Raw genomic sequence first — 26,655 nt, 5'->3', positions numbered from 1 at the left:
AGTTGCGATGCGTCGCTGGCGTTGCGTCCAGAGAGGCAGTGGTAGAAAGCCAGGAGATGAGGAACGGAGATGACACGGGAGACGCTGACGAACTCTTGTCAGTCGCCCCCAAGAACTGGGCAGCTGCAGCAGGAAAACTGTAGCCAGGTCCTGTCGACGGCGTTCCGCAAACACCGTAGGCTTGTGCAGCCTATCCCAGGAAGCCGTGGCAGCAAAGTGGCGATCGCAGTAGGCCTGTGTCGTTGATTCAAGGGAGGTCCACGGCAGCACAGACCCGAAGTCTGACGGCTGCCACCTCCATGCTTGAATGAGGCTTAATGATCTTGCGTCGATGATCCAAGGGAAGTCACTGGCAGCTCGAATCCAACATCCGACAGCTGCCACTTCCACGCTTGAATGGGGACTCGATGGTCTTGAGTCGATGATTCAAGGGAAGCCACCGGCAGCTCGGATCCAACGTCCGACAGCTGCCACTTCCACGCTTGAATGACCAGACTTGTGCTGCTATGTCTTCCTCAACACCTCGGTTTGCTGACACGCTCTACGCTCCTCGTGCCTGCCTCGCGCACACCACGCGCAACGCGGGGCTGGCACGTACGGTGCTCCGCTGTCCGACGCACCACTGCCAACACGCCGCGTTCCTAAAATCCCTCACCAGTGTGGTGTGCATATCACAGCTAAACGTGGCGCAGTCTCTGCAGTGAACCATTTGATGGTCATTGGGCCACGTCTTTGTACTAGCCGTGATCTGCCTTGTTCTCCAGTGCCCTGCGCTTCTTGTCCACTGGGTACTGTAGTATATCTTGACTGCTCCCGAACGCTGCTGCTCGGGTGACCTTGGTGGTTCATGTCTTTGTGAATAGCCTGATTTTGGCAATCTGAGTGGCAGGTCTCCTATTTCCTTTCGTTTCCAGGGTCAGTGACCTTGAACCGACCTCTGATCACCATCCTCGAGCAGCTGGGCGTGACGACGGATACGTTCCTGCGGCTGCAACAGGACATGATCCTTGAGTTCACTGATGCGCTTGTCCAGGAGTCCAGTGCCATTGAAGTGCTGTCGGTGTGGTCTAAGTTGCTGCTGCCATACCAGGACTTGTCCAATGCTGGGTTCCAATTGACCCTGGATCTCTTCTTCCGCTCACTGCTTCTCGTTGTCTACCGAAATGCAGTTGGTAAGTCGAATGGCTTCTAGTGCATGTGTGACATTGGAGTAACAATGCTAGTGTGTCGCGTAGTTGCTGCTCGTTCATAGTGCAAGAGTCACGCTTTTTGAAGGCGGTACACCATGTGCACATAAGGGAGGACAAGGGTCTTTGAGCTGTTTTTGTTGATGGCCTGTGCCTGCAGTACTCCATCAAAGGTCAAAGGTTGAGCCTTCACACATACTCCAGGTTTTTCAGCTTTGCTGGCGAAGCTGCGCTTTCTCACTAAACACAAGAAAAGATCCCGCCTCTGAGTTTACCGGTTAGAGTAGAATCTCAGTGACACATGGCTGATATGAATTTCGGTACCGTGCAAATTTGTAAAATTCTCTGTGGGAAGTTCGTTGTATGCAGTGTGCAAAATTGAAGTGTTCTGCGCAATCTCGATAGACTGTAACGATGGTGTGGGAGCTGCGACCACACATAGTAACTTGGGTGGGTAAGCTACGTCTGGTCTGGCATTTTGGTGGCCTCCCAATGCCACTCAGCTGTGCCGCAGGTCATTTGTATTATTGGGGACCAAAGTCTCTAGGATGCCTAGAATGCAATTTAGGCACATAGAGCCATGTTTGTCTACAATCGCATAATTTCGCTACCACGTATTGAAGAAAAGGGTTTTGACTTTTGCATGTTCAAGTGTGGTCTCCAGCCAATGGCTGATAATACGGCTATCGGCTTTGTTTATGGTGCATGCAGTTCAGAGACTTTTGTCGCCAACTGTTCATGCCACCTTTCCCTTGGCTAAGAGCTTGAAGTTACAGATAACCGAGTGTTTTCATTACGGAAGTCCATCTATTGTGCGAGTCATCATCAGCTTGACTACGCTCACTGCATGGCTAAGGCCTCTCCCATGTGTCTCCAATTAACCCTGTTCTTTGCCACTTGCGGCCACCGTATCCCCGCAATATTCTCAATCTCATCCGCCCACCTAACTTTCTGCCGCCCCCTGCTACGCTTGCTTTCTGCTGGAAACCACTCCGTTACCCTTAAGGACCAGCGGTTATCTTGCCTTTGCATTACATGCCCTGCTCAAGCCCATTTCTTCCTCTTGATTTCAACTAGGATGTCATTAACCCGTGTTTGTTATCTCACCCATGCTGCCCGCTTCCGGTCTCTTAACGTTACACCTATCATTTTTCTTTCCATAGCTCGCTGCGTTGTCCTTAACTTAAGCTGAACCCTCTTTGTTCCCAAACCAATTAACCCTATTAAGCGAGTAAATGTACCCAATGGTAAACAAAACTCCCTTGGACGTCTTAAGACGTCCACAGGACATCCATGGGAGTAATAGTGCCCATTGGGTAAGTATAGGTGATGTGACAACAGTGAAAGTGTCATGGCAGTGAGTCATGAGGTGAGTCCTGCCGTTTCCGTCTTGTGAACATTTCAGCGGGCCTCCGGTACAAGACACGCATCGCGTTGCCTGTGGACCGTGCCCGCAACATGCTTGGTGTAGTTGACACGACGGACAAGCTCCAGTCTCGGGACAAGGTCTACTCGGGAACCTCAGCACCACTCAACATCAAGCATAAAAGGTCGCGTCGTTCAGCGCCAACATGCGCACTCGCACATAATCTTAACTGTAGCGAGTTTGTAATATCTCTTATAATAATCTTTTTGGATAATTAACCGAATAAACATTCCTTATTCTTTACACCACTAGTTGTACTGATCGTATGCGGGTGTTTCTGCGAGGCAAATGGTGCCGCCGTCGGCACTGGTGCCGTGAGTGAGTCTTAAGCCTTTAAAAGTACACTGTCACCTATTTTTGAAATACGCAGCGTCCGTCTTGCAAAGATTAGCACGTGGAGGTTAAACACAATATTTGATAAATCAGATCTCAATACCTTCTGCTCTACCAAAGATTTCTAATGGACATATATAGGGCCTCTGGGGGAAAGTTGTGGATAGGAAAAGGGGGAAAGGACGAATATACGACTATTATCCGGTTTTGAAGGACTCCTCGCATTGTTGCAACAGTTACATGGAGAGTGGGAATAATTGTTGGATAAGAAATCTCAGGGTCCTAGGTTTGAAAACCTCGCGTTGGTAGAATAACTTTTTCTTTTAGGCAATTTGCGTCGGTGGATATTTCCAAACCTTTGTAACTCTTCAATAAAGTGAATGAAAAGCATCTATCGCAGAATTCGCAAGTTTGTGTCGTAGAGTGGTGTGTGTGCCAGAAGCTGTCCCGAGTGCCCCTGGAGAAGTAAATTAATTTGTGACTGTATTCGGCAAGTTCATTCCCTTGGAGTATATACGAGAGTATTGCCGTTTGAAAAGTATGCAAGTCTCGTTTGTGAGCCACATTGCATGTATAGAGCTTTATGGCACCGTATCATGGGAGCTGCCATCTTTGATCACGTGTTCACGCCGCCTTTACACGCCTCCTGATTGCTCGGCGCGCACCTCGCCGCGAAGGCTGCTCCGCTGCGTCCGATGGTTCGGTTCCAAAAGGCAGTGTTCTGGCTGATACGGTTGGAAAAGAGTGGATCACTTGAGGTTTAGAAACATGATCATGCTTCACGTCGTGGCGAGCCGCTCAGTTCTCCCTCTTCGGTGCCGTGTTCCGAGCGCTCCTGCGACGCCATCTGGTTTCGAACCGAAGAACTGCGCGCGGTAAACGGTCTATAAATCGGCGGTGCCCTCTTTGAGGGCTGCACCAAAGGCACCAACAATGATATAGCAACCAATGTTTGCCTTGCGCGACTTGCTTTCTGTACACCGTTTATAAACAGCGCATAAAACGAGGACAACGGAGCGCCAGTCATAGCAGTGCGCGTCTTGTCCGTATTTGCACCTTCCATTGTCCGTGGGAGCAAATTTAGCACCAGTACCGTTCATCACATGGTCGCAGTACTCTTGAATGACAGCTAGTGAACGTGGGTTTTTTTTACTTCATAGTGGCATATGTATACTTATTTAGGGAAGTTTAAGGAATCAATGAAAAACTAAACATAGATATTTATTAGATTATAGAGAGAACCAGCAACAATAGTCACTCTTGATCCTTTCTGCCTTCCCACATTATCATCAGAATACGAAAATAAAAATGCCGAGCATTAAGGTATCATGCAGGGGATCCACCCTAATATAGCGATATCTGCAAGAGGGACTTTTGCGAAAATGGCTATGGTACAGTTGGTGGTGTATACCGTAAATTATAATCATAGGGTCAAAATTGTTGTTGCCAAAAAACCTTTTCGAAATGAACCAAGAAGCAGAGTAGTGCAGAGTAGGTGGCCTGGCACGTTTTTTTTTGTTTTTTTTTGTTTTTACAAGACTCTGGGATCCAATCAAAGCGGCGAGAACATGTCGGTGCTGCGTGACTATCGTTGTGATTTCTTTGGCCTTAAGGAAATAAGAAGCCGTGTGAGTCTTTTTCTGTCCTCTGCGATTATAAGTTTATTTATTTACGCACATGCATGTCTGGTACTAAGTTAAGAACACTTCTTCGTCACATGGCCGATCCGCGACAGCACTGCGCTAATGTGGCTGCGGGAATTAAGCAGAGTTACGATGGATGTTCAGGCGCCTCGATTACAACTTGTAGCCGGACGGCGTACGAAGGCGCCGGCGATTAATCGTATCTGTTCATGTTGCCTGAGATTGCGTTTTAATTACCCACGACAAAGGCAGATATAAATGGCGCGAAGCTTTAAAAAAATTCGAACATCAGTGCTTAGCCGCCAGACTATGTTCCCGATGTCTTTGAAGACAGAGAGAAAGCACGTAATCAAACATTTTGCCTTAATCGCGCTATTTTACTCGTGGTCCTCACGTTCGGTGAGCACATTAACATTTATTGTAGTGCTTTATTTTGTGCCGCGTATAGTTTTTTTTTCCTCTTTTCCTGTTCTTACTTCCGCGTCGGTTCTTCTTCTCTACTAATTTGCTGATATATTGTCTATCATGACTGTATGTTTCTCCTTTGTTTCCTTTCGTTATTAATGCACTGCATAGATTTATTTCTTTTTTTATCATGATTGTATGTTTCCTTTTGTTTCCTTTGGTTATTAATGCACTGTATTATATTTTTTTCGCCCCCTTACAGAATGCCCAATCGGCCTGTAAGGTATTTCGAATAAATAAATAAATAAATAAATATATTAGACAATTAAAACATACGCGGCATTAGGCACCAAGATCACCTGGTTCTCCAGATGTGCCGACGCTATACATGCACTCCAGAAGAGGGAAGGTGATTACGAAGGAACGGTGTTTGGTTTGGTTTGGTTTATGGGGTTTAACGTCCCAAAGCGACTAAGGCTATGAGAGACGCCGTAGTGGAGGGCTCCGGAAATTTCGACCACCTGGGGTTCTTTAACATGCACTGACATCGCACAGTACACGGGCCTCGAATTTCTCCCCCAAAGAAATTCAACCGCCGCGGCCGGGATCGAACCCGCGTCTTTCGGGACAGCAGCCGAGCACCATAGCCACTGAGCCACCGCGGCGGCTGAAGGAACGGTGTGGATAGTGCCACCGGCCACTGTAAGAAGTAATGTTCTAGACTCGCAACTGCTTACCAGGGGTCAGTTCTGTCTGGCGAACAGTTCAGATGTTTGTCGGCTTCAGGCGCTGCCTTCGCATGCAGGCTGTTGAAGACGAGGTTCGGGGTCGCGGCTCGGGGTCGCGGCTCGACGGATCCACGGTCTGCACGACGCCCGTTCCCACCTCCAGGCCAAGGACAGGAGTGCCGCAGAGTGACAGAGTTAGAAGGTGGCAAAATAAGGCTGAGTTTATTTACATAATTACATGAGTGAAGATCGGAAAGTGCTCTTCGACGGCATTCGTTGCGAGTTTTATACCATCCTTCTTCCCTAGCTTCCCTAGGATGATGACGTCAACTCCAGGGCAGGTGAGGCCGGAAACTCACTCGCGCGCACACACTTCCACTCCCGCACCTGTGGACACGTCACGCGTTGAGCCGGGGAGAAAAGGATGCCCTCGAGGTAAAGTTGAGGTGAAGTTCTCGGACGCGACGAATGTTCCCCCGGGCTGTTGACACCTGTCCGTCAGAAGACATCAGTCACGAAGGGTCGGAATACGAGACCGTCAAAAGGGCGGAAGTGGGCCTTTGTCCTTTGGGGGCGTTCTTGAAGGTTGCGGAAGTCCCCCGCCAGCCCGCCGTGGTGCTCGGTACGCAGAACAATCATCGAGACGACGGCCCGTGACATTCGCAATGGTTACTGCGAAAAGGGAGCGGTAACGTTCACGTGCTGATGACTCCACGCACGTGGGCCGACTCCGGAGAATTGGGCGCTTTTGTGTCCACTGGGCCTGCACGGAGACGTAGCAAAGGAGGCTACCCTAGCCTCGTGCTGAATCCGGAACGACTTGAGGCAAGCGTCGTTGAGTGACAGGGGTTTCTGGAACTATCCAGGCGACACGTGCGTGTTGATTGCTTCCTGCTGATGCCGTCCTTAACAGGGCGTTTGTCGTAGAACCGGAACTGAACGAACTCGTTCTCTCAGGAGCCACCATGGCTGTCGGCGTCGGGAGACCAGGCCAACTCCAAGCTGACGCCCACGATCACCGAGGAGGGAGCCCGCTGCGATCGCATGTAGTATATCCTGCGCAGGTAGTCCCGCTTGAAGGAAGAATCATGCTTTTTAGCACGATAGCCAGCATTTTAATGGTCGAGTGGTACACCAAATGTCCTTCATTCGACGACGGCGGTAAATATTTACAACGTTTCGTTACATAAGACGTATAGGCAATTACAAAATACACATCTGCAAAGGCAAGACACAAGGCGTTCCATTATACCGAAACCAGCCCACATATAAAACACCCGCAGGGCTACATCCCGACCAACTTCACCTCGGAAGCGTGGCAAAAGGTTCTAATTTCGGCAATGTAAAAGCTTATGATGTTGCCGTCGATGCTCAAGAAATCTTAGCACCGGAAATGTAGCTCCCGCTCTTAGAGCCCGTTCATGAAATAGACTGCACGGAACACCTTCCGTAGACTACGTGATTTCCAAGAAAAAAAGAAACAGCTAGCAGCAAAAAAATGTGAATACGGGCTGTGCTTTCGTGACTTACGCAACACGTTCCGTCTTGTTACTCTGTATTCTGCATAAGGCATTTTTTACTATTGCGAAGGCAATGTTATGAACTTTCCGAAATGAACACCAAATTTCGGATTCTCGTTGTACTATTCCGCCGGGAACTACTGACAGAAAGTTTCATTGACGGCCGCAGCCTTAAGCTGCCGAGTCAGAGCAAATCACTGCAGAGACTCTAGTTCCGTTCTGATGAATCTTGCACCGCTCCAAGGTGGAGATGGCAGTGCCTGACGCCAACGGCAATTCCCTGCTTGCAGTTGAATTGGCTGCACAATACGGGACGATCTTAAAGGGCTGCTACTAAAACACAACCGCCTGCAATTAAGCTGCAAGAGGCGTTCACACGTCTTCTGCCTTGAAGCTAATTAACCCCACGTAAGAGAAATGCAGCAGTCTTCGACATAAACAAGCCACGCCAGACAGCTGCGGCAAAAAAAAGACGATGCACACTTCCTGTCGTCCTGGACTTCCTATTTCCTCCCCTAGCATGGATACCTGTTCAATGTCTCCGAGCACACCAAATGTGAACAAGCTCGCAGTGTCGTGGACAATAAATCCATGCTATGAATCGATTTGCGCGCCAAAGAAAAGGTAGAGCTAGACTTGGCTGAAGTTGATCGCATCGAAAACAGCTTCACTTCACAAAGTTTGATATAAGGTGCTGCGTGGTAAGCGTCATCATATTCTACAAGCGTCATCCCGGTGGCTCGAACGGCATGCCTAGCCGAACAAATTTTCAGATCCGGCCTTGCCGTTGAGCGCTAGGATAGAGCACTGGCGGCATGAATGGCACCTTACCTTCGCAGAGCAGAAGGCGACCGCAACGAGTTCCACACCTGGTTCCCAGCTCGGCGGACATGAACAGCGCAGTGGCGTCCACATCGCTCAGCAGGATGTCCAGCGCGAAGTCCTCGTAGACGTGGCTGCCGCTTGCCGCAGGTCGTTTGCGTTCAGTTCTAGACAGCCTTCACCCGCCCGCGAGTTGACGGAACATTCCAGGCTCGGCTTCGAATGGCCGCGCGTGAGCTTCGCTGGCGAAGCCCCTAAACCTCGCCGGAAGAGAAGGGAGGAGGATGGGAGTGAGCGACGACACCGTATTCTCTAGACGCACCTTTGTTCTTCCCGAACCATCGAGCTGGCATGGTGGAGTGGATAGCATGCTCGTCTCACACGCCGAAGACCGGGGTTCGATTCCCGAGCTCGACCATTTTCTCACTCGGTTTTATTTATTTATATGGCCTGACTAGAAACGTTAATTAGGCTAATTGAGTAATTAAGCAACTAACTAAGCTCAGTCCCACTTACTTGGAGCATCACTATACGATCCCTTCAATTGGTTGCCTGGTTACTAGCCGAAGTACAATTGGCCCTGTTTGAAATTCGCGCACTGTGACGTCACGACAGTTTCGACCAACTGAAAAGAGTGACATTTCTGTCGACAACTGCTGCTTACAACGATGAGACATTAAAGGCTTTCGGCTTAATATCGTCTTTTGTTGAGTATTCTTTGATAAAACAATTTTGTTCCCTTGGAAGAATGACCTCTAACATAGCTCTGATTCTACTAGCAACTGACCAGGTACAGTTACTTTGGTGCAAGGCGTAATGGGTAAATCTCTCTGATTTTTAAAGTAACTGGCACCCCATTTCTTGCGCCTTATTGCAATGTAGCCCCTCGTTTAGTACGACTGATGCCATTAGCCAATGTGCATAAATGGTGGCAAATTATTCTAGCGCAACGCCTGCACCGTCCTTTAACTGGTGTGCAGTAGCTTGATACTCACCTGCTGCTCTTCCCCTCTGCAGTACTTCCGAGGCTCTCTCTTCTTCCTCCTGCGCTGCCGCCGCAATTTTCAATTATCGTCCGAGCTTTACCTCAGCCCTTAGCATCCTGGTAATGCCGGCTACTAAATAAATCCGTAAGCAATTCGGCTCCTGTTTAACCTAATTCGCTTATAGCACTGTTACCTCGCCTCTTCTTAGCATTACGATTTTTTTATTGGTGTTGACAAATATTATGTTGCAATCAGGCTTCGCCTATGCTTTAAAGCTTGATGGGACCTTTTTTTGCTGTACTTCTTCATGCTGCTTGCCTTGCACGCATTGGTCAGCTGTTGAGCTAGAGTGCGTCTTGGCGAGGGAGGTCTGCCGCTCCTGCCAGCCGCTGCCATAAGTGGCGTCTCACAGATGCAGGCTTACTATAATGGCTTACTAGACTGGCTTACTAGAATTCTAGAATGTCAGAGGCCGTTGTCCTGAAGTGGACGTTGCTTGAATCAAGCAGCGTTGATGATGACGGTGATTTCACTGCGGCCACTGAAACATTGCGGGGCTTTGAATGATATACACCAGGGGTTTCGAGGAAGACAATTAGGCTTTTTGAGGTAAAAATATTTTTTTTCAGTGCAGTTTTGCTAGTGTTGGCGGACTCCAGAAATCCTTTAAATCGGTTCAAGCAGTTAGCTGGTTAACTAAGTTTTAATAACTTTTAGCTATAAGAGTTAGACACCTATTTGCAATTGGCTATCTGTAGCCGCTCGTTAGTAACAGCCATATCGGTTTTTATAATTTCGAAAAGGTTATTACTACCCTTGGCGCTGTGGCTCGACAAAATTTAGCTTTTTGGTTAGTTACGTTCACTGGAACGGTTGCTTTGCCTGCATGCTTTTCGAAAGCGCATGTATTTTGGAGCGATGTAGCAAAATTTTGCCGAGCCACAGCGCCGAGGATAATCTCGTTTTCGGAATTGTAAAAACTGTTAAGGGTATTACTAACGACCGGCTACAAATCTTTAATTCCAACCAGTTGTGTAGCTGTGATAGTTAAGAGTTAATTATACTAAATCAGTTACTCTGCTTACTAGTTAGCACTATTCACCATCTTTCCGGTTACTGCCAACACTGGTAATACGATTCTCCAAAAGCCATATTTGAACCCCAAAAAGCCTATTTTTGAAACTTAATTAGGCTTCCCTGAAACACCTGGTATATGGACGCTAACAAAAAGTAATTTTTGCTCACCGACCTCTCCTATTGCGTTCATTGCACTTGGCACCATGGCGGCATGGACTTTAGAAAAGGTGTGAGAGTTGAAACCAAACATTAGATGCCATGTGTTGGCAAAAACATGCCATGTAGGGAAGTTGGATGCCATAATTATGGCATACAGACTGTGTTGTCCGTCCTATAGGCTTGTCTTCTGTTCGGCATAGGAGCAGCACATGTCCCAGTTCTTCTGCAGCGTTCGACTTGGTCTGTTGAACTTGAAAACAGTAGGAGCACGAAGTCAAAAACTATACAAAATCCAAACAGTTTCGCACAGCTCTTTATTCCGCTTCAGGAACAGATGTTCTATCAGTGGCCCTTTATATCTGACGTCAGCTAAAGTGCGCACTCAACAGAAGGTACTGATCGGCAGTTCGCGTGAAGAAGCTGCGACTTGCGAGCACGGCCTAGCCATTTCTCCGCATCTCTTGTCGGATTACCGCTCGTTCAGCGCTCCAAAGGGTGATACGCTCACTTTTATTGGGGGTATGATCAGTGCTGTCATGCCGGAATCGCTTTGCCGTGCAATGGGCGAGCCGATCGCTTATTTTCCTCAGAATTTCTTGTCAGATACCGATAGGGTAGAAACTTAGTCAGTTATAATAAAGCAAAATGACAAGTTAATATGAGGCATAAAACGAAAGGAAACGTAGTTGAATCCGGTTGCAACGAAGACGAAGGGACCCGGCGATTTCTTCCTTGAAACCGTCGTTTCGTTATAGCCTTAGGTGACTTTGGCCGCAAATATCGCTTGCTAACGGTCATATTTATCATTTTGTCGACAAAGGACACCATACATAGGGTTTAGTCTGCAGTTGATGTGTGCTGACGTTGTTGTGGCCTGCTTGTTGTCCTTGTGTGAAACCATCCAAAACGGGTACTGGCAATAGAGTCGCCGCTGCTCGCCCGCTATTACCGCGGCCCTTATCAGCTTCGATATGTACAAAACGGGGCTAAATAGGCGTCTCTCCGTCGTCTACGGCACTAATACTCCAGGACTCGTTTCCAACGTGGTGAAACATAAGCGGGCCACGGAAAAAACGCCTACTCGCTGGCTAGGCCAACATATTCGGGCTGCTAACCCGTATTTGGAAGCGTGGGGGCGCTGTGTGCGCGCGTTTAATGCTCTCTTCGGGAAATTAGATTGCTGGTAACAGGGAGAGGTATTTAGCGAATATTTTACAGCGACTGCTTCAAGTCTCCCGTTACACAGAAAATCCACGGAGAAGCAACTTGGGTGGCCAACCTCGGTCACGTGACATTGTGACGTAATTCAAACCTGCCCACCGGTTTGTGAACAGACTGAACACCGGGGCATGTTTAAGTTAAATTAATGATGTATCGCGAGGCGTTGCCCAGGAGGAGCAACCTGAGTCGCACAAGCCCCACTGATGGCAGCACCTGACACTGCGGGGCCATCGCTTAACTGCTGCACTACTGCGCCAGGAGTGCTCCGAGGCCTCCCAGGGGTCTATGAATGTAAAGTTGAGAATGACCAATTTTCAGAGATTGGCGTTAACCCACTAAAGCTATCCCGTCATACCCAAGCGCTGAGGCCGATACGGACCACGGTAAAAACGGGCGAGCAGGTGGCCGTCTCATCGCGAGTACCCGTTTTTTGATGGCTTCTCTGCATCATTAAAAAATACGCGGATAACAACAGCACCACTACAGGGCTTCAGCGCATGAGAGAACTCTGCAGACGAACAGGCTGCAGGCATCGCCTGCTTCTCACAAGAGTTATTTAACGAGCGCGTAAAGTACCGGCCAAATAACGGCAACATGCAAAGGAGAAACCGTGTTCGTATACGTACGAATACTTTTCTTCCTTGTGCGCGCAGATTGCAAAAGCAAAGACTGTGACTGGAGAAACCTCTTCCTTTGTCGTATTACGGTGGATTGTCACCGAAGGAGCAGGCGGCAGTTCTGAGGGTGCATCACTCTGAAAGGAACTGTACCGCAGTGTCTCGATTTGTATGACGCTGCATGAGCCACAGCGTTCACTGGGAAACAATTTGCTGCGTTGAACTCGGTTTCTCAGTGACCACTGTATGTCTGTCTGGTTGATTTACCACCCTCATTCCCTCTTCTCTCGACTGTGCAGGCTGCTGCAGCTGGTGTTGGCATGCATTCTTGGCCTCCTGCGAGAGCTCTGAGCAGCCCCGGAGGAAGACGGCGAATATTTCGATTTTATTTTTTAAATATTTTTTCGTTATTACTGAATTGGACACACTTAACAATTGTGTTAGAATTTATTAAATCAAAAGAACGCAATAACCGTCTCCTCTTTCCTTTAGCAGCCTTGAAGCGCTCTGTGAGCGTTTATCCATCGCTGTTCACTGAGGGGCTGCCCACTGTTAAAAAGCGGGCAAAACTGGAGAGAGAACCACGGCGGCCATTTTGGACAAGACGTTAGTTCAACCACCAGGGCGGCTCCACTTGTCCAGTCTGATTGAAGTTTTCCTCCTTTCTACGGAAGTTCTTCCATGCAATAAAGAAAAAAATAAAGAAAAGAAAGGCCCGTTGGTATAGGGGTATGATTCTCGGTTTGGGTGCGTGAGGTCCCGGGTTCAAATCCCACACGGGCCCATTGTTTTTTAAACCATGTTTATTTTTCAAACTGCGCCCATGTAGTCATGCAGCGTAGCGAAGTAGACTTTCTTTGCGGCAGCTGCTTTCCTTTTAGGGCTCCATCGAAGCATCCCACCTATTCCGCGCGCAAAGCTACACCCTGCTGCAGGCTTAGCAGGCATTCATGGCAGTAATTAACCTTTTTTTAAATGCAATTACAGATATCTAAATATGTTTCTAGTCAATTCTAAATTAATGAAGTAATTTTCTGGTCTAGCAAGTTGCATCTAATGAATTACTTTTGAGCAGTAATTTTAAAGCGAAAGTAATTAATTAGTGTAGAAATTACTTTTATTAACAATGCAGAGCTGCTTTTAGTGTCGGCAAAGATTTCGTCTCCCGTCTGCGGGGTCGGGCACCTCAACATCAGCAGCAGTGCGCGAAAAGCCTCTGCCAGCAAGCAGGCTGAGTTCTACACGTGGGCGGATGGCGATGTGAGCGCGGACTTAGCCGCCACCTTGGAATCGAGAAACACGGAAAGCTACGCGCCTTCTGACGCATACCGACAACAGAACCTAGCGTTTTCTAGTTATACCCAAGGCTGGAAAAGCTTCTCGTTATGCAAAACATAGAGTAACACTGTATTCAGGGTGGGCGCTGACTGCAAACTGTTTATTTTGAAGCTCCCCAGCTCATTATAAAGCCATAACACAGACCGCGTGTCACTCAGGGAGCCAAAAAAGAGAAAGAGAGAGGGTTAATGACGGGAAGGGCAGAGAGGTTAGCCGGAAAATGAATATCTGGCATGCTACTCTGCACTGGGGAACGGGAAGAGAAGAAGAGAGAGGGTCACGATGGGGGATCATGATGGTGGGAGGAGGCAGATGAAAAAAGACAAGGCACACTTGCCAACATTACAAACGAGAATCAAGACCCGTGTAGCTTAAAAAGCGTTGGAGCGCTCACGTTCCCTGTAGAGTTTTCGAACTATCTGCCCAGGCGCCGAGGAGCACCTCGGAGAGGGACCTGAAACTAACAGCATGAAGGAACTGCGAGCCCAACCCTCTGCTCAAAAAAAAAAAAAAAACTTCACGGAATGCCAATTCTTTGAAAACTGAAAATCAATTTTGAATAACGAAAATGGCACAGTATAGCTCTATCGCATCTTTGGCAGACATCTAAACCGCGTCATAAAGGCAATGACAAAGGAGGGAACTAGAGGAGAAGAGAAGAAGGAGGTGCCGTAGTGGAGGTCTCCGGTAATAATATTTCGACCAGCTGGGGATCCCTAACGTGACTGACATCGCCCAGCACACGCGGGCGCCTTTTTGCGTTTCACGTCCATCGAAACGCGGCCGCCGCGGGACCGCTTTTTTGACCTAACTCGTTAACCTGCTTGAACCTCCCGCACTTTCTGATGCCAGACGAAGCGCTCGCTAAGCCTAGCAGCTGTGCAAACATGGGAGCAATCTGAAAATTTGGAGCGTTTCGTAGTAGCGGAGATAACGAATCGGTGGTGAAGTGAGAGGCTCCGCTTCGACGGACGCCGCCATGTTGCCTGAGCGTAGAGCGGTGTTGGGGCGCACGCTACATCGGCCAAATAGGGTGCAAGTCGCGCCTAGCGTTCTGCGCATGCGCACTTCGACGCCCCTAACTTCCCGAGGTCCCCAAAACGTGGGGCCCGCAGTTCTAAATCGCCCTATTATTGCGAGGCGATTGTTTACTTTCCTTGTCTCAATTGTTCTTCGAAAGTAACTCCTAAAACATCATCTTTGTCACAGAAAAATTACTTCTTGAACCTCGGTTCGCAGTTTTTTCCTTTTCTCAGCTGGAAACGCAACAAACCCGGATGCCAGGTTGCACTGATAACATATTAAATTTAGTATTAACTTCACACCGAGATTTTGTTTCAAACTTGACCTACATGCATAGCCTAAGTGACCACTTGCTCCTTTCGTTCAGCTTCAGCATTCAAACTAATAAAGCTGGCAATGAAGTCAAGCAAATCCGCGATTACAACAATTACAGCTTTCAGGCCATCAATGTAGCATTTTAAGATGTATTTCTACAAGATTTTGATAGCCGAGACCCTGAAACAAGCCTCAGCATTTTCACCGCTAAAATTTACGAACGGAAAAGCACGTGCCTTTGGGCACCATTACCCCACATAAAAAAGAATTATGGTACAACATGCACACAGAAAAGCTTCTTAATAGAAAAAAACGTTTCTAGAAGGCTCTCTTCTTACAGTATCCCTTGCCACCCATGCTCACAAACTGTCCCCACAAATTTAGGAGAGTCTTCAATCATTCAAATCATTCAATTCTACTCTTATTACAAACGGTTCAACTGTTCCTGATACTGAATGGGCAAAAAATACTTTGCGAAACATTTTGTAGCGATTTTGTCCTTTATTCCATCATCACGTCTTATACAACGGATAATTCACACTTTTCAATGATGGGCGCAATATTCGTTGGGCACTAAGGAATAGAAGAAATAATAGCAGATCTGAAAACTTATAGAAGGACTCGTACTTATTTAATTAATGCTAAGTTCCCGAAGAGTATTGAACTTTATTCCTCTACCATTCTGTACAAGGTATATAAGCAGTCGACTGTAACATCTGTGCTTCCTGCTGACCGCACCGTCGGGAAGGTGGTTTCGTTGCCCAAATCAGGCAGTACGAATTCCCCACTCAATTACCGCCCTATTATTCTGGCGGCGGTACCTTGCATTTCAACAATTAATGCTATCGTGTCCGGCAACAATGCAGTTTTCTTCTCCCTTTTTTTTCGTTTTTTTTTACAATCGTGCGTGTGCTTTTAAGCGGTGTTTTTCCCGTGGTGCCGCCACCTGTCCATTTCCTTTGTGCGGGAGCAGTCGTGGTGGGCGGTATACCTATCTCGCTTCCCGAGAGATTTTACAAAGCCAACGCAAGGAAGAGGAGGAGGACTAGGAGGAAAGCAGTTTCGAGAATTTTCATGTCCGTCCACTCCGTCTTCTTATCTCGCGGTCCATACACCGTTAACAACATGGTTAAAGGTATGTGCACTGCGCACGCAAAATGAAGTCCCGCATTTCCGTGACCCTGACCAGTACCTATGTCTTCCAGTTGGATTATTCGCAAATCTGTTCCGTCCAACGTTTAAAAACGTTGGTTCCGTCACCATCGTCCGCTTCTTCTTCTTCACCATATGAAAATGGCACATTTTATATCCATCTTCTTTTCCCTCAACCCCTGTTCTGAGTAGCATGCCAGAAAATCACAATTAAGGCCGATCTTCCTGGTACTCTTATCTTCACTGTATACTCCGGCTTGGTCTAGTACTTCTTGCCCTTCTTAACCATTCTCCAAGGTTCCCTGAACAACTAGAAATTTGTGCTAGCAGTGACAACCACGGAATTCATCGCGAAGGTAAGCTATGAGCTGAAAGCACGCCGCATGTCCTCCGCTTTTTCCTCCTTCTTGCCGGAACACCCACTAACAACTGAATTGTTGTTGTTGTCCTTAAAACAAACCGCCCATGCCCACATTGGGGGTTCGGCCTTAAATTGGGAGGCATAGAAAGACTATTCTACTCTGCATTTCACGGCGGAACAAAAAGAGAAGGAAGAAAAACAGAAAGCCAAAAATGGAGAAGATAACGCGCGGGAGAGCAGCACCTGCGGGGCCTAGGATTATATTGTAAAACTTGATCAGGCAGTCAGTGAGATTCCCGTGAGAACATTTGAGCGCGCAACAGACAAACCTGTGGCTCAACTCATTATGGTGGCACAAATGACAGCAGCAGCGGAGAGCTGAAATTTAGAGCAAGCCTCTACAAGGGCTCCTCCTACAAAATTCCTCGCAAAGAGCAGCGGTGGAAAAAAAGTGGTAGGGTTTAAACGTAGTTCAACTAAGCAAACTTGCGAAAGCATGTGTTTAGCCTGGTTGGCTCACATGTTTTGCTTTGCTGGGTCGTCGGCTCGTCCGGCGACGATATTGCTCTCTGGTTAAGCTCTGATCGAGGTTAAGCGTATGTGATCTGTTCGCGCCGCAGATGCAAGACGACAATGTACAATGCACAGCGCGAGAGTGAGTTGCAGTTTAAAACCATGCAGTCGTGATCGGTGTGTCTTTCGTGGAGTTCGCGGGAAACTTTGTAAATAGTTCATGCAAATAGAACATAATTTAAGTGTAATAAATGCCATGTAAAAAAATTGCATACTGTCATTGTGTATATTGTGGACAGCGACGGTGATCTGTTCCCGCCGCGCCACTTGTGGTTCGAAACCCAATCTCAGCAATAATTTTTTTATTCCTGCACCCTGAAGATCAGGGACGTCAGAAGATTCTTGGTTGGGTTTGAACCCGTGAAGTAGTGCTTTTGCACTAATAAGCCAGAAATGTTCTATAGATCCAGGTTCAAGGCAAAATTTGCTCACGCGGGAGAAAGCGCCAAACCAGACAAGTGCTGATGGAAATTCAGTGGCGAGACACGTCTGCGCAGCCTCATAAGAAAGACTTCAAGCTGCCGCGTAAGACAGATTTTCTTCTCTAGGATACCCTGAGATGTTTATAACCTACAGATGTTATAAAAGACCCGGTTTGCCTGCTTAATAGTGGATGTCACTGTTCTTTAGCTGCTGATATACGCGGCAGACAGGAGGATAGGTAACACGCAACCGCTGAGAGATGACTTTTACAGGTTATCAGCAGCCTCATTAATTTCGCTCATATGAAATATACTGAGCTCAAATGTGGAGGAAGCCATGAAAGGAATGTGCTTGAGATGGGTAGGTCAGCATTCGGAAAGAGGAGCGAGTAATATAATAAAGAATCAGTAATGACTGCCGCTGCGGAAGGAGATGGGTCCAGCTGGTGTAGAGTAAGCACTACTGCCAGAAATTGCTTCAAAAATTTCCGAGTAATCTGGAAGACGCAGAGAAATGGACCAATATTGGCGCGGACAGAATATTCCAAGACATGGCTTTTCGTCACATTGCGAGGCGTCAGTTACTATCATGATGCGAAACGGAAGGCTAAATGAATGATCTTCCGATAATCCATTCAGAATAAGAGGCGGCAAAATTGTTGCATTTTTGATAAGTATGAAGTCAAAGACTGGTTTTTCCTTCTTCTTCTTCACCTTCCTCTTAAAACATCCTTTCGTCCACGTCTTCATCTTTTTCGAAGCTCATCTACGTCTTCACCTTTTCAGAAGCTCCCACATGAACGACATTCGAACTTCCCCACCTTCCATTGTGCACGTACTGAAGCCCACGGACGTGACGGACGCCCAGGTTCCGTGACTGTAGACGAGAAATGCATGTGTGCATTGAAATTAATCGCATGCTCAGGAATATTGGCGCTTCCTTCCGCACCCGCGAAACGAACGAGAAGGAGGACAAAGAATCTCGTGAGGGGTTCTCGAGTCAGCTGCTCGAGCTGCACGAGACATCGAACGGACGCCATTTTTTCTCTAGGCCCATTCGTTGTTGAGGCTTCGCCAGCTGGTGGGCGTCCATCCACTCCGACCCGACTTGTACGCTGCTCAGCTCCATCCAGGTGCCCGCGGGCTTCAGGTCTCGATGCGCAATGATCTTGGACACGGAGCTGAGTGGTGCCGGCAGTGCTGCGGGCACAGCGCAGCCTATGGCACGCGCACACCTGGCCAGCCACCGGTCGCTGGGGTCGCCAAGCGCTTCGTCGCCTCGGGGCCACGCAGCTCCAATACCATCGGAGGAAGAACCCCAGACGACTGCCACCACCGTCGCGGTCGAGGCCAAGGGGCGCTTAAGCTGCGAGAAAGGCCTGCGCCCGAGTACACCCAGCTGGGAACAGCAGGCAGCCGTCACCCCACCGACCTGCGAGCTCGCGAGTCTACTTCTAAGCCTTCTCTGGTGGGTTGCTTTGGTGCACTAGCTGGATTTTCCTGTAAGGTTCTTCTCCGAACTTTGTATTCAAGGGAATCGGTTAATGCATGTGTTCGGAATGACTGAGCCAGCTGCTGCACAATTCGCACCTGAAGTAGCTGAGAATTTTCGGTATTGTAATGTATATCGTATAGCGTTCATGGGCAACGCTTTATTTTCGCGACATGTGCTCGGAACCAGCACCTTGCTGCCAGTAAGTTTTTCAGAAGATAGCATGCAGAGGATAAGCTCGCAGCTGGTGGTTAGTTGCGGCGGGATGCTGGCGGCCGCAGCCGTCTCCTCAGTTCAAAGAGCAAGAGGTACTTCACCCGTTACTTGGCAGTGTACTTTCCAGGGTTTTAAAGGGAAAGCTGCAATAGCTTTGCTGAAGCCATGCACAAGATCGGAGGTACAAGGGCAGCCGTGTAATGCATCAGCATCACATACGCAAGGCGGTCCAGCCGGGGTAGCAGCACAAGAGGGAAACTTTTTTTTGTTCGCACTGCGTGGTTCAAGAGACCACCTAATTAGTGAGCCAATCATGCGCCTCTCCTTTACTTAATAGCAGAAATGTTCAAAGTTCAAACCGCGAAAAAGATTAGGCAACCTAGTTCCCAGTCGAGCCTTTTTCGCACCCTATGCACTCCTGTAGATTTCAGGAATGGCATATAACTGGCATACTTTGCTGGTGGACACCTCAACCTCGCTTTGAGGGAAAACACGACCGCCAACTAAAAGCTTGTTTCCAGCTAACGTTGGTGTTTTATTCTTGCAGCGTGGTTGAGGAGTACATCTGCAAAGAGAGCCAATCATGCGGTTTCCCTTTCATCAAATCCGGCGCTAGGTCTAAACCAATCTAGCACCGTGGACTAAACTACAGCAATCAGATAAACTGGGTTGTCAAACTAGCTTCGTGCAGGTGGGCGCTGCACTAAGGCGGGAAGGAATTGACGAAAGGGGCAGTCCATGATGCAGAACAACGATATATTAATAAGGCGTACGTCCCTCGTAGTACACACCGCCATCTATTGGCGCCTTGCACTCCGCCAGGGCACAGCGCTAGGTCAGTGCCGCGTTTTAGAGCGAAATGTCATCAAACTGACCTGCTTGCGCTTGTGCTGTCGGTGGAGCATACCTTAACTTTCCGATTTTTTTTTGTTTTGAGAAAACTGGGCAGATGCTTTTCGCCGCTTTCTTCTTTTTGGGAAAGCAATGTTTTCCGGTAAGTTCCACGGTGAAGCCTATACGAGTGGCGATTATCGGTGAAAAAATTCTCATGATTTACAAAATGGGTAATGAAGCAAGAAGCGGCAAATCTTTCCTCACAGGGGCTCAAGATGTTCACTGTTGGTTATAGTAGGCTCGCCGGTCTTGCTGTGTTGACCGTAACATATCGAAAATATTCGTGCAATATTGCCACATTAGATATTAAAAGACGCTTAAGACAATAGTCTCTCGCTGGTAGTTACCAAAACAATGGAACGGTTACTGTAGGACTGACGTTATAAGTTCAAGTTTGGACCTCCGGCTGAAGGCCGGCAACCTTCAGGCAACCTCCGCCCTGTGCGTCTGCAGGCGCGTTCGTAGTGCTAGAATTCTTCTGGTAACTCAGTTTTCCAAAAGAGACAGCCATTTGGACGTAGGTTTACAGGCTAACATTCAACTTCGTCATATTTCGTGATTAGGATATTAAAATGATTGTTATCCGAATATGTGCCCATCTGGGAAGATCAACGTGCATAAAAATTGTACAAGTTACAATATAATAAAAATATTATATAAATACAACAGCGCATGTACACATGAGCAACGCATTCATTGAAAGCGAGGAAAGCATTGGAGAATGCTCCTTTCTTTAATTGCTGTTTCATCATTGGGTTATTTAAGCGACAATTTTTTTGGCTAAAATATAATTGATTAGAAAACGAAAAAAAACAACTGCATGGGCACCGGTGGGATCCGAACTCACGGCCTCCGCCTGTCGCATGCGGTGTTCTACAAACTGAGCTATGACGGCGCCTGTCCATCTTCTCCCTTCATGGGTACTTATGTTTCAGTATAACCTAACCTTGACGGACTGCTCATCGATGCGGCCCTCAACCTAGTATCCGCCAAAGTATTTCTTCACTACTATTATACTTGGTCCGGAGAAAGACAACAGCTTTTGCTTCTCTAATATTTGCATTTAAACGAAATACTTTTTGCAATCACGACCGAGTTAAATATATTTAGTCCGCAGTCATTATTACATTAATAACATAATAATACAATTAACGGCACTTAGAGGTGTCCTGAATTCGATAATAATTCCTCAGCGCTTGTTTTTAGCAGCTTGTAAATTTCACCGCATCGACTAGTTTCGTAACTCACAAATTCCATGTGCGCACACCTCCTTATCATCTGGTAATTGCTGACCCACATATGACGCCCGAATTGTCTGCGTGCGCGCGCGCGTGCGAGCGTGTGCGTGCGTGCGTGCGTGTGTGTGTGTGTGTGTGTGTGTGTGTGTGTGTGTGTGTGTGTGTGTGCGTGCGTGCGTGCGTGCGTGCGTGCGTGCGTGCATTCATTGGGTCTTTTCTTTTACGTCAATATTGTGCACGTCTTCTCGGGCGCAGGCAGCGACGCACTCCCACAATTTGGCGGCGACTCATAGGGCGGCGACGAAGACTGCCGTCACTTTCATGACGACGGCTGAGCCGCTGAGCCTGGATTGCGTCTTGCCGAGGGAGGACTGCCGCTCCTGCCAGCCGCTGCCGTAAGTGGCGTCACACAGACGCCCGCTTATTGCTCCTCGTTGCGGCGTTCCGCGCACAATCGTGCACAAAACTTACCTGCAGCAATCGATATCTGAAATGCTATGCAGCTGCAATGTCTGTGGAGACCAGCCTGGATTCTTGGTAACACAATGGTAAGGCACTTCTCCTTCCCCGCAAGGTGGTCGCGAGCTGATGTGAAATAACCAAGCCACATATCACAGGATGAATGCGTAGACCTAAGGGCACTGGTATACGTGCGGAATACATGACGAACAGGGTTAAACAGAAACTGTAGATCCGGACCCCTGAGGCAAACAGGAGAATAACATTGGGCTGGAGTGGACTTGAAAGACACCCACAGAGCATGAACAGCAGCTTACCAGTACCCCTCAAAAGCAGAGCTCAAGAGGAAAGATCTCAGTGTGGCTGTATCTTGTCATTACTCACCTATGGCAAGAAACATGCAGGCTAACGGAGAGTGCTGCCGGCAATGGAAAGGAACAAGATAGCGGAAATAAGTGGCAGAGAGAAACCCGAATGTCCAAGGGGACAGATGCATGCTAATTACACCCTAGACGAGATCAAGGGGAAGTGGGCATGGCAAAGCATCTAGCATGGAGAGCTAAAAGTCCCACGTGCCCTTAGTGTTCTAGATTCTCAGTGAAGCCGAACGTAGCTGGATGTGGCACAGCCATGGCGACAGATCAGGTTAGTACGTTTGCGGAGGACAAGACGGGGCTAATTCTAGAATGCGAGAGGCCGTTCTGCTGAAGTGGACGTTGCTGGGGTGATGGTAGCGATGATGATGATGATCACTTCACTGCTGCCACCGAAACATTGCGGGGCTTTGACTATATTATATACCCGGTGTTTCATGAAAGACAGTTATGATTTTCGAGGTAAAATTATGTTTCTTTTCTGCACAGTTTTACTAGTGTTGGCGGACACCAGAAATCCTGTGAATTGGTTCAAGGAGTTAGCTGTTTTTAACAACTAACTTTTAACTAAGAATTAGACGCCTAGTTGTAATTAGCTCTTTGTAGCCGCTAGTTAGTAACAGCCATATCAGCTTTTATAATTTTGAAAATGCGATAACGTTTGGCGCTGTGGCTCGACAAAATTTGGCTTTTTTGATTAGTTGCGTGCACTGGAAAGGTTGCTTTGCCTGCATGCTTTTCGAAAGCGCATGTATTTTAGAGCGATGCAGCCAAATTGTTTAGAGCCACAGCGCCGAGGATAATCGCATTTTCGAAATTCTAAAAACTGTTAAGGCTATCGCTAAAGACCGGCTGCAAATATTTAATTGCAACCAATTGCCAAGCTGTGATAGTTTATTATCAGAAATTAGCTAATCAGCTTACAACTTAGGACACCTCAGCGTCTTTCCGGTGGCCGCCATCACTGGCAATACAATGCCACAAAAGGCATATTTTAATCTCAAAAAGCCTATTTTTGCAACTTACATAGTCTTCCCCGAAACACCTGGCATATGGACACAAACAAAAAGTAAATTTCGCTGACCGACGCCGCCTATTGCGTTCATTAAACTTGGCACCACGGCGGCGTGGGCTTTAGGTGACAAGAGCTCAAACCAAACATTAGATATTATGTGTTAGGAAAAAAATGCCATGCCAGTAAATTGGATGCCATAATTATGACAACACAGACTTTGTTGATAGTCCTATAGGCTTGTCTTGTGTTCGGTACGGGAGCAGTACATGTCCCAGTTCTTCTGCAACGTTCGACAGGACCTGTCGAACTTGAAAACAGTAGTAGCACGAAGTCAAAAGCTATACAAAATCCAAACAATTTCGTACAGCTCTTTATTCCGCTTCAAGAGCAGGTGCTCTACCAGTGGTCCTTTGTATCTGACGTCAGATAAAGTGCGCACTCAACAGACAGTACTGACCGGCAATTCGCGCGAAGAAGCCCCGACTTGCGAACACTGCCTAGCCATTTCTCCGCATCTCTTGTTTGATTATCCCTCGTTCAACACTCCAAAGCGCAATACGCACACTTTGTTGGGGTATGATCGGTGGTGGCGTGCTGGAACCGCACTACCGTGCATTCGGCGAGCAGATCGCTTATTTGCTTCAGAATTTCTTGTGGGATACCGATGGGGTAGAAAGTTAGTCACTTATAATAACGCAAAACGACAACTTATTATCAGACCTAAAACAGCAGGAAACGTCGTTGAACCTTGTTGTAACTAAGACGACGGGACCATGCGAATTCTCCGTTGAAGCCGTTGTTTCTTTACAGCCGTAGGCGACTTTGGCCGCAGATATCGTGTGCAAACGGGCATTTTTATCATTTTTTAGACAAAGGACAACATACATGGGGTTTAGACTGCAGTTGATGTGTGCTGACGTTGTTGTGGCCTGCTTGTTCGTCTGTCCTTCTGTGAAATCATCCAAAACGGGTACTGGCAATAGAGTAGCCGCTGCTGGCCCGCTATTACCGCGGCCCTTATCAGCTTCAATATCTATAAATCGGGGTTAAATAAGCGTCTTGCCGTCGTCTGCGGCACTAATACTCCAGGACTCATTTTGCAGGTGTTGAAACCTACGCGGGCCAGGGAAAAAAGGCTGCCCGCTGGCTAGGCTAACATATTCGGGGTGCTAATCCAAGCGTCGGGGGCGCTGTGTGCGCGCTTTTTAGGCTCTCTTCGGGAGATAAGATTGCTGGCAACAGGGAGAGGTGTTCAGGAAATTTTTTACTGCGTCTATGTTTAAGTCTCCCCTTGTGCAGAAAATACCCGGAGAAGAAATTTGAGTGGCCAACCTCGGTCACGTGACATTGTGACGTAATCCCAACCTGCCCGCCTGTTTGGGAACAAACAGAATATCGTGGCAGGTGGAAGTTAAATAATTAATGTATCGCGAGACGTTGCCCACGAGGAGCAACCTAAGTCGCACAAGCGCCACCGACAGCAGCACCTGCCATCCCAGGGCCATCGCTTAACTGCTGCGCCACTGCGCCAGGAGTGGTACGAGGACTCCCAGGGCAAGAGGACGCCGCGGGCGTGAACTGTCAGCGCGCTTTCCCTCTTCAATGTATTTCCTGTGTTCGCCTTTCATGTGTGCAAAACTCTTTTTTAACAGTAGGCTTAAGTCCAATGACCTTGGCAAATTATTCGAGCGCAGAGCGCCAAGTGCATCGCTCGCCATGCCTTCTTTCAGCGTGCCTCGTACCCAAACTGCCAGATGATCGGTGAAGATAGACCTGCTTTAGCCCAAGTGGGATTAGCTTGAGGCTCATCTTATCCATCTTAAGTACATTTTACTCCGAAAAAACTTGATTTCATTACATGGGCATTTATAGCATCTGTCCATAGTTTCGTTATAACGAGGTTTTACTGGAGGTACATTCGCAAAGACCGTAGGCATAACACTTGACAACTCGCTCCGCCGCTCTCACATACACTGAAGCTTGGGCGCTCGTTCCCTCAAGTGAGGAGCGGGCGCTCAAAGTGCCTCTCTCCGGACCCCCGCCCTCTCCTTGCGCCTCTTAACTTTGCTTCCACCGTGTGGCAAATAAACTTGAACGTCGCTTAAGCTTCGCCTGTAAGAGTACAACCAGAGCTTTATCTGACCGCCGCCATTAATCAGCAGCCGCTATATTCAGCGGCGCGGAGGGTGAGGATGGCTCTGCTTTCTGTGCAGACGAACTAGCTGCAATCAGCGCCTGCTTCTCACAGCCGTAATTTGATGGCCGCGTAAAGTACCGGCGAAAATGACGCCAACATGCAAAGGAAAAAGCGTGCTCGTATACCTGCGAATACTTTCCTTCCTTGTGGGCGAAGAGTCCAAAAGCAAAGACAGTGACTGGAGAAACGACTTCATTTGTCGCATGACGGTGGATTGTCGCTGAAGAAGCGGGCGGCATTTCTGAGGGTGAGTCACTCTGAAAGGAACTGTACCTCAGTGTCTCGCTTTGTGTGACACCGCATGGGCCACAGCATTCACTGGGAATCAATTTGCTGCGTTGAACTGGGTTTCTTAGTGACCACTGTATGTCTCCCTGGTTCATTCACCACCCTCATTCCCTCTTCTCTCGACTACGCAGGCAGCGGCAGCTGGTGTTGGCATGCATTCTTGGCCTCCTGCGAGAGCTCTGAGCAGCCCCGGAGGAAGACGGCGAATATTTCGATTTTATTTTTTTTAATATTTTTTTGTTATTAATGAACAATAATGTTATAATTTATTAAATCAAAAGAACGCAATAGCCGCCCCCTCATTCCTTTAGCAGCCTAGAAGCGCTCCGTGAGTGTTTATCCATCGCTGTTTTCTGAGGGGCTGTCCACTTTTAAGAAGCGGGTAAAACTGGAGACAGAACGGCACTTAAAGTGCTTTCACGAGCTATAAGAAAGCCTTAGTCCGTACCACACACTCAGGATAAGATTAAATGGAAGCAAGTTCACAGGAGGAAGAGTCATTACTGACGGATAAGCTTTAATGCCTACTCCTAGGCCATATGTAACCATAGGCGGTACGGGCCCGGCAACGGCGACTTCCCGTTAAAACTCCCCTCAGGGGGAGGTCCAACGTGATAACACGTTATCCCTCAGCAAGGGAGTGCGTCACTTTTCGCTTAGGAAGAGCTACGCTAGCGGCACTAAATAGTCCTGGTTTGCAGTTGTGGCTGAAAAAGAAACTACATATTAGATAAGATAAATGGCTGCGCGTGTGAATGCGACTGCGCTGGAATACCACGCCGAAATACATAACGCGTCCTAATACGGTTGCCTAAGGACAGCTGCCGAAATAGCGCGGACCTGTTGAGACAGTTTCCGACCCTCTCGAATTGGGACAAGGAAACCTGCTGTTGAGGAGAAGAAATGATCCATTACATTTCGGACCTTTAATCAGTACTGTGGTCAAGGAGCTCCGAAGTCTATATTGAATGTAGTATTCAGTGCGCGTTGCAGAGTTCTGCCGAGCCGTTCTTGTGCTACTTGAGATCCTCAATCCATATGTAAAGGCAGCATGTAGCCCACAACGTGAGGGATGTTGTTGTCAGTGAAGTACGGCAATATAATAAATGCAAGAGTGCTCAAAATAAAACCTACGATTTGTCATGAAGTGGGATCTATGGGAAACTGCGGGCGA

At 47.8% G+C, this 26,655-nt stretch overlaps 2 protein-coding genes across 16 annotated transcripts in view; both read left to right on the top strand.

Moving 5' to 3' along the window:
• LOC149357909 (uncharacterized) overlaps window positions 1–12,596 on the top strand; it is a 30,749-nt gene extending 18,153 nt beyond the window's left edge. For 5 of the 7 annotated variants that reach the window (XM_089584965.1, XM_089584968.1, XM_089584966.1 and 2 more), the window contains 2 exons: window positions 915–1,172; window positions 2,593–2,861. In XM_089584965.1, the coding sequence (XP_089441091.1) occupies window positions 915–1,172; window positions 2,593–2,831 (497 nt within the window). In that variant the 3' untranslated portion in view covers window positions 2,832–2,861. Of the gene's footprint in view, window positions 1–914; window positions 1,173–2,592; window positions 2,862–12,423 lie in introns of those variants that run through there. The other 2 variants (XM_089584967.1, XM_089584970.1) reach the window with 2 other exon arrangements.
• LOC149357903 (uncharacterized) overlaps window positions 1–26,655 on the top strand; it is a 286,652-nt gene that overhangs the window by 58,897 nt on the left and 201,100 nt on the right. The gene's annotated exons all lie outside the window — the stretch shown is intronic.

The sequence above is a fragment of the Amblyomma mixtum genome, chromosome 3, assembly GCF_055824585.1.
Source record: "Amblyomma mixtum isolate Tamu chromosome 3, ASM5582458v1, whole genome shotgun sequence".
NCBI classification, from domain to species: Eukaryota; Metazoa; Arthropoda; class Arachnida; order Ixodida; family Ixodidae; genus Amblyomma; species Amblyomma mixtum.
The sequence above is the reverse complement of the archived record's forward strand: the minus strand, read 5'-3'. Positions and strand labels throughout refer to the sequence as shown.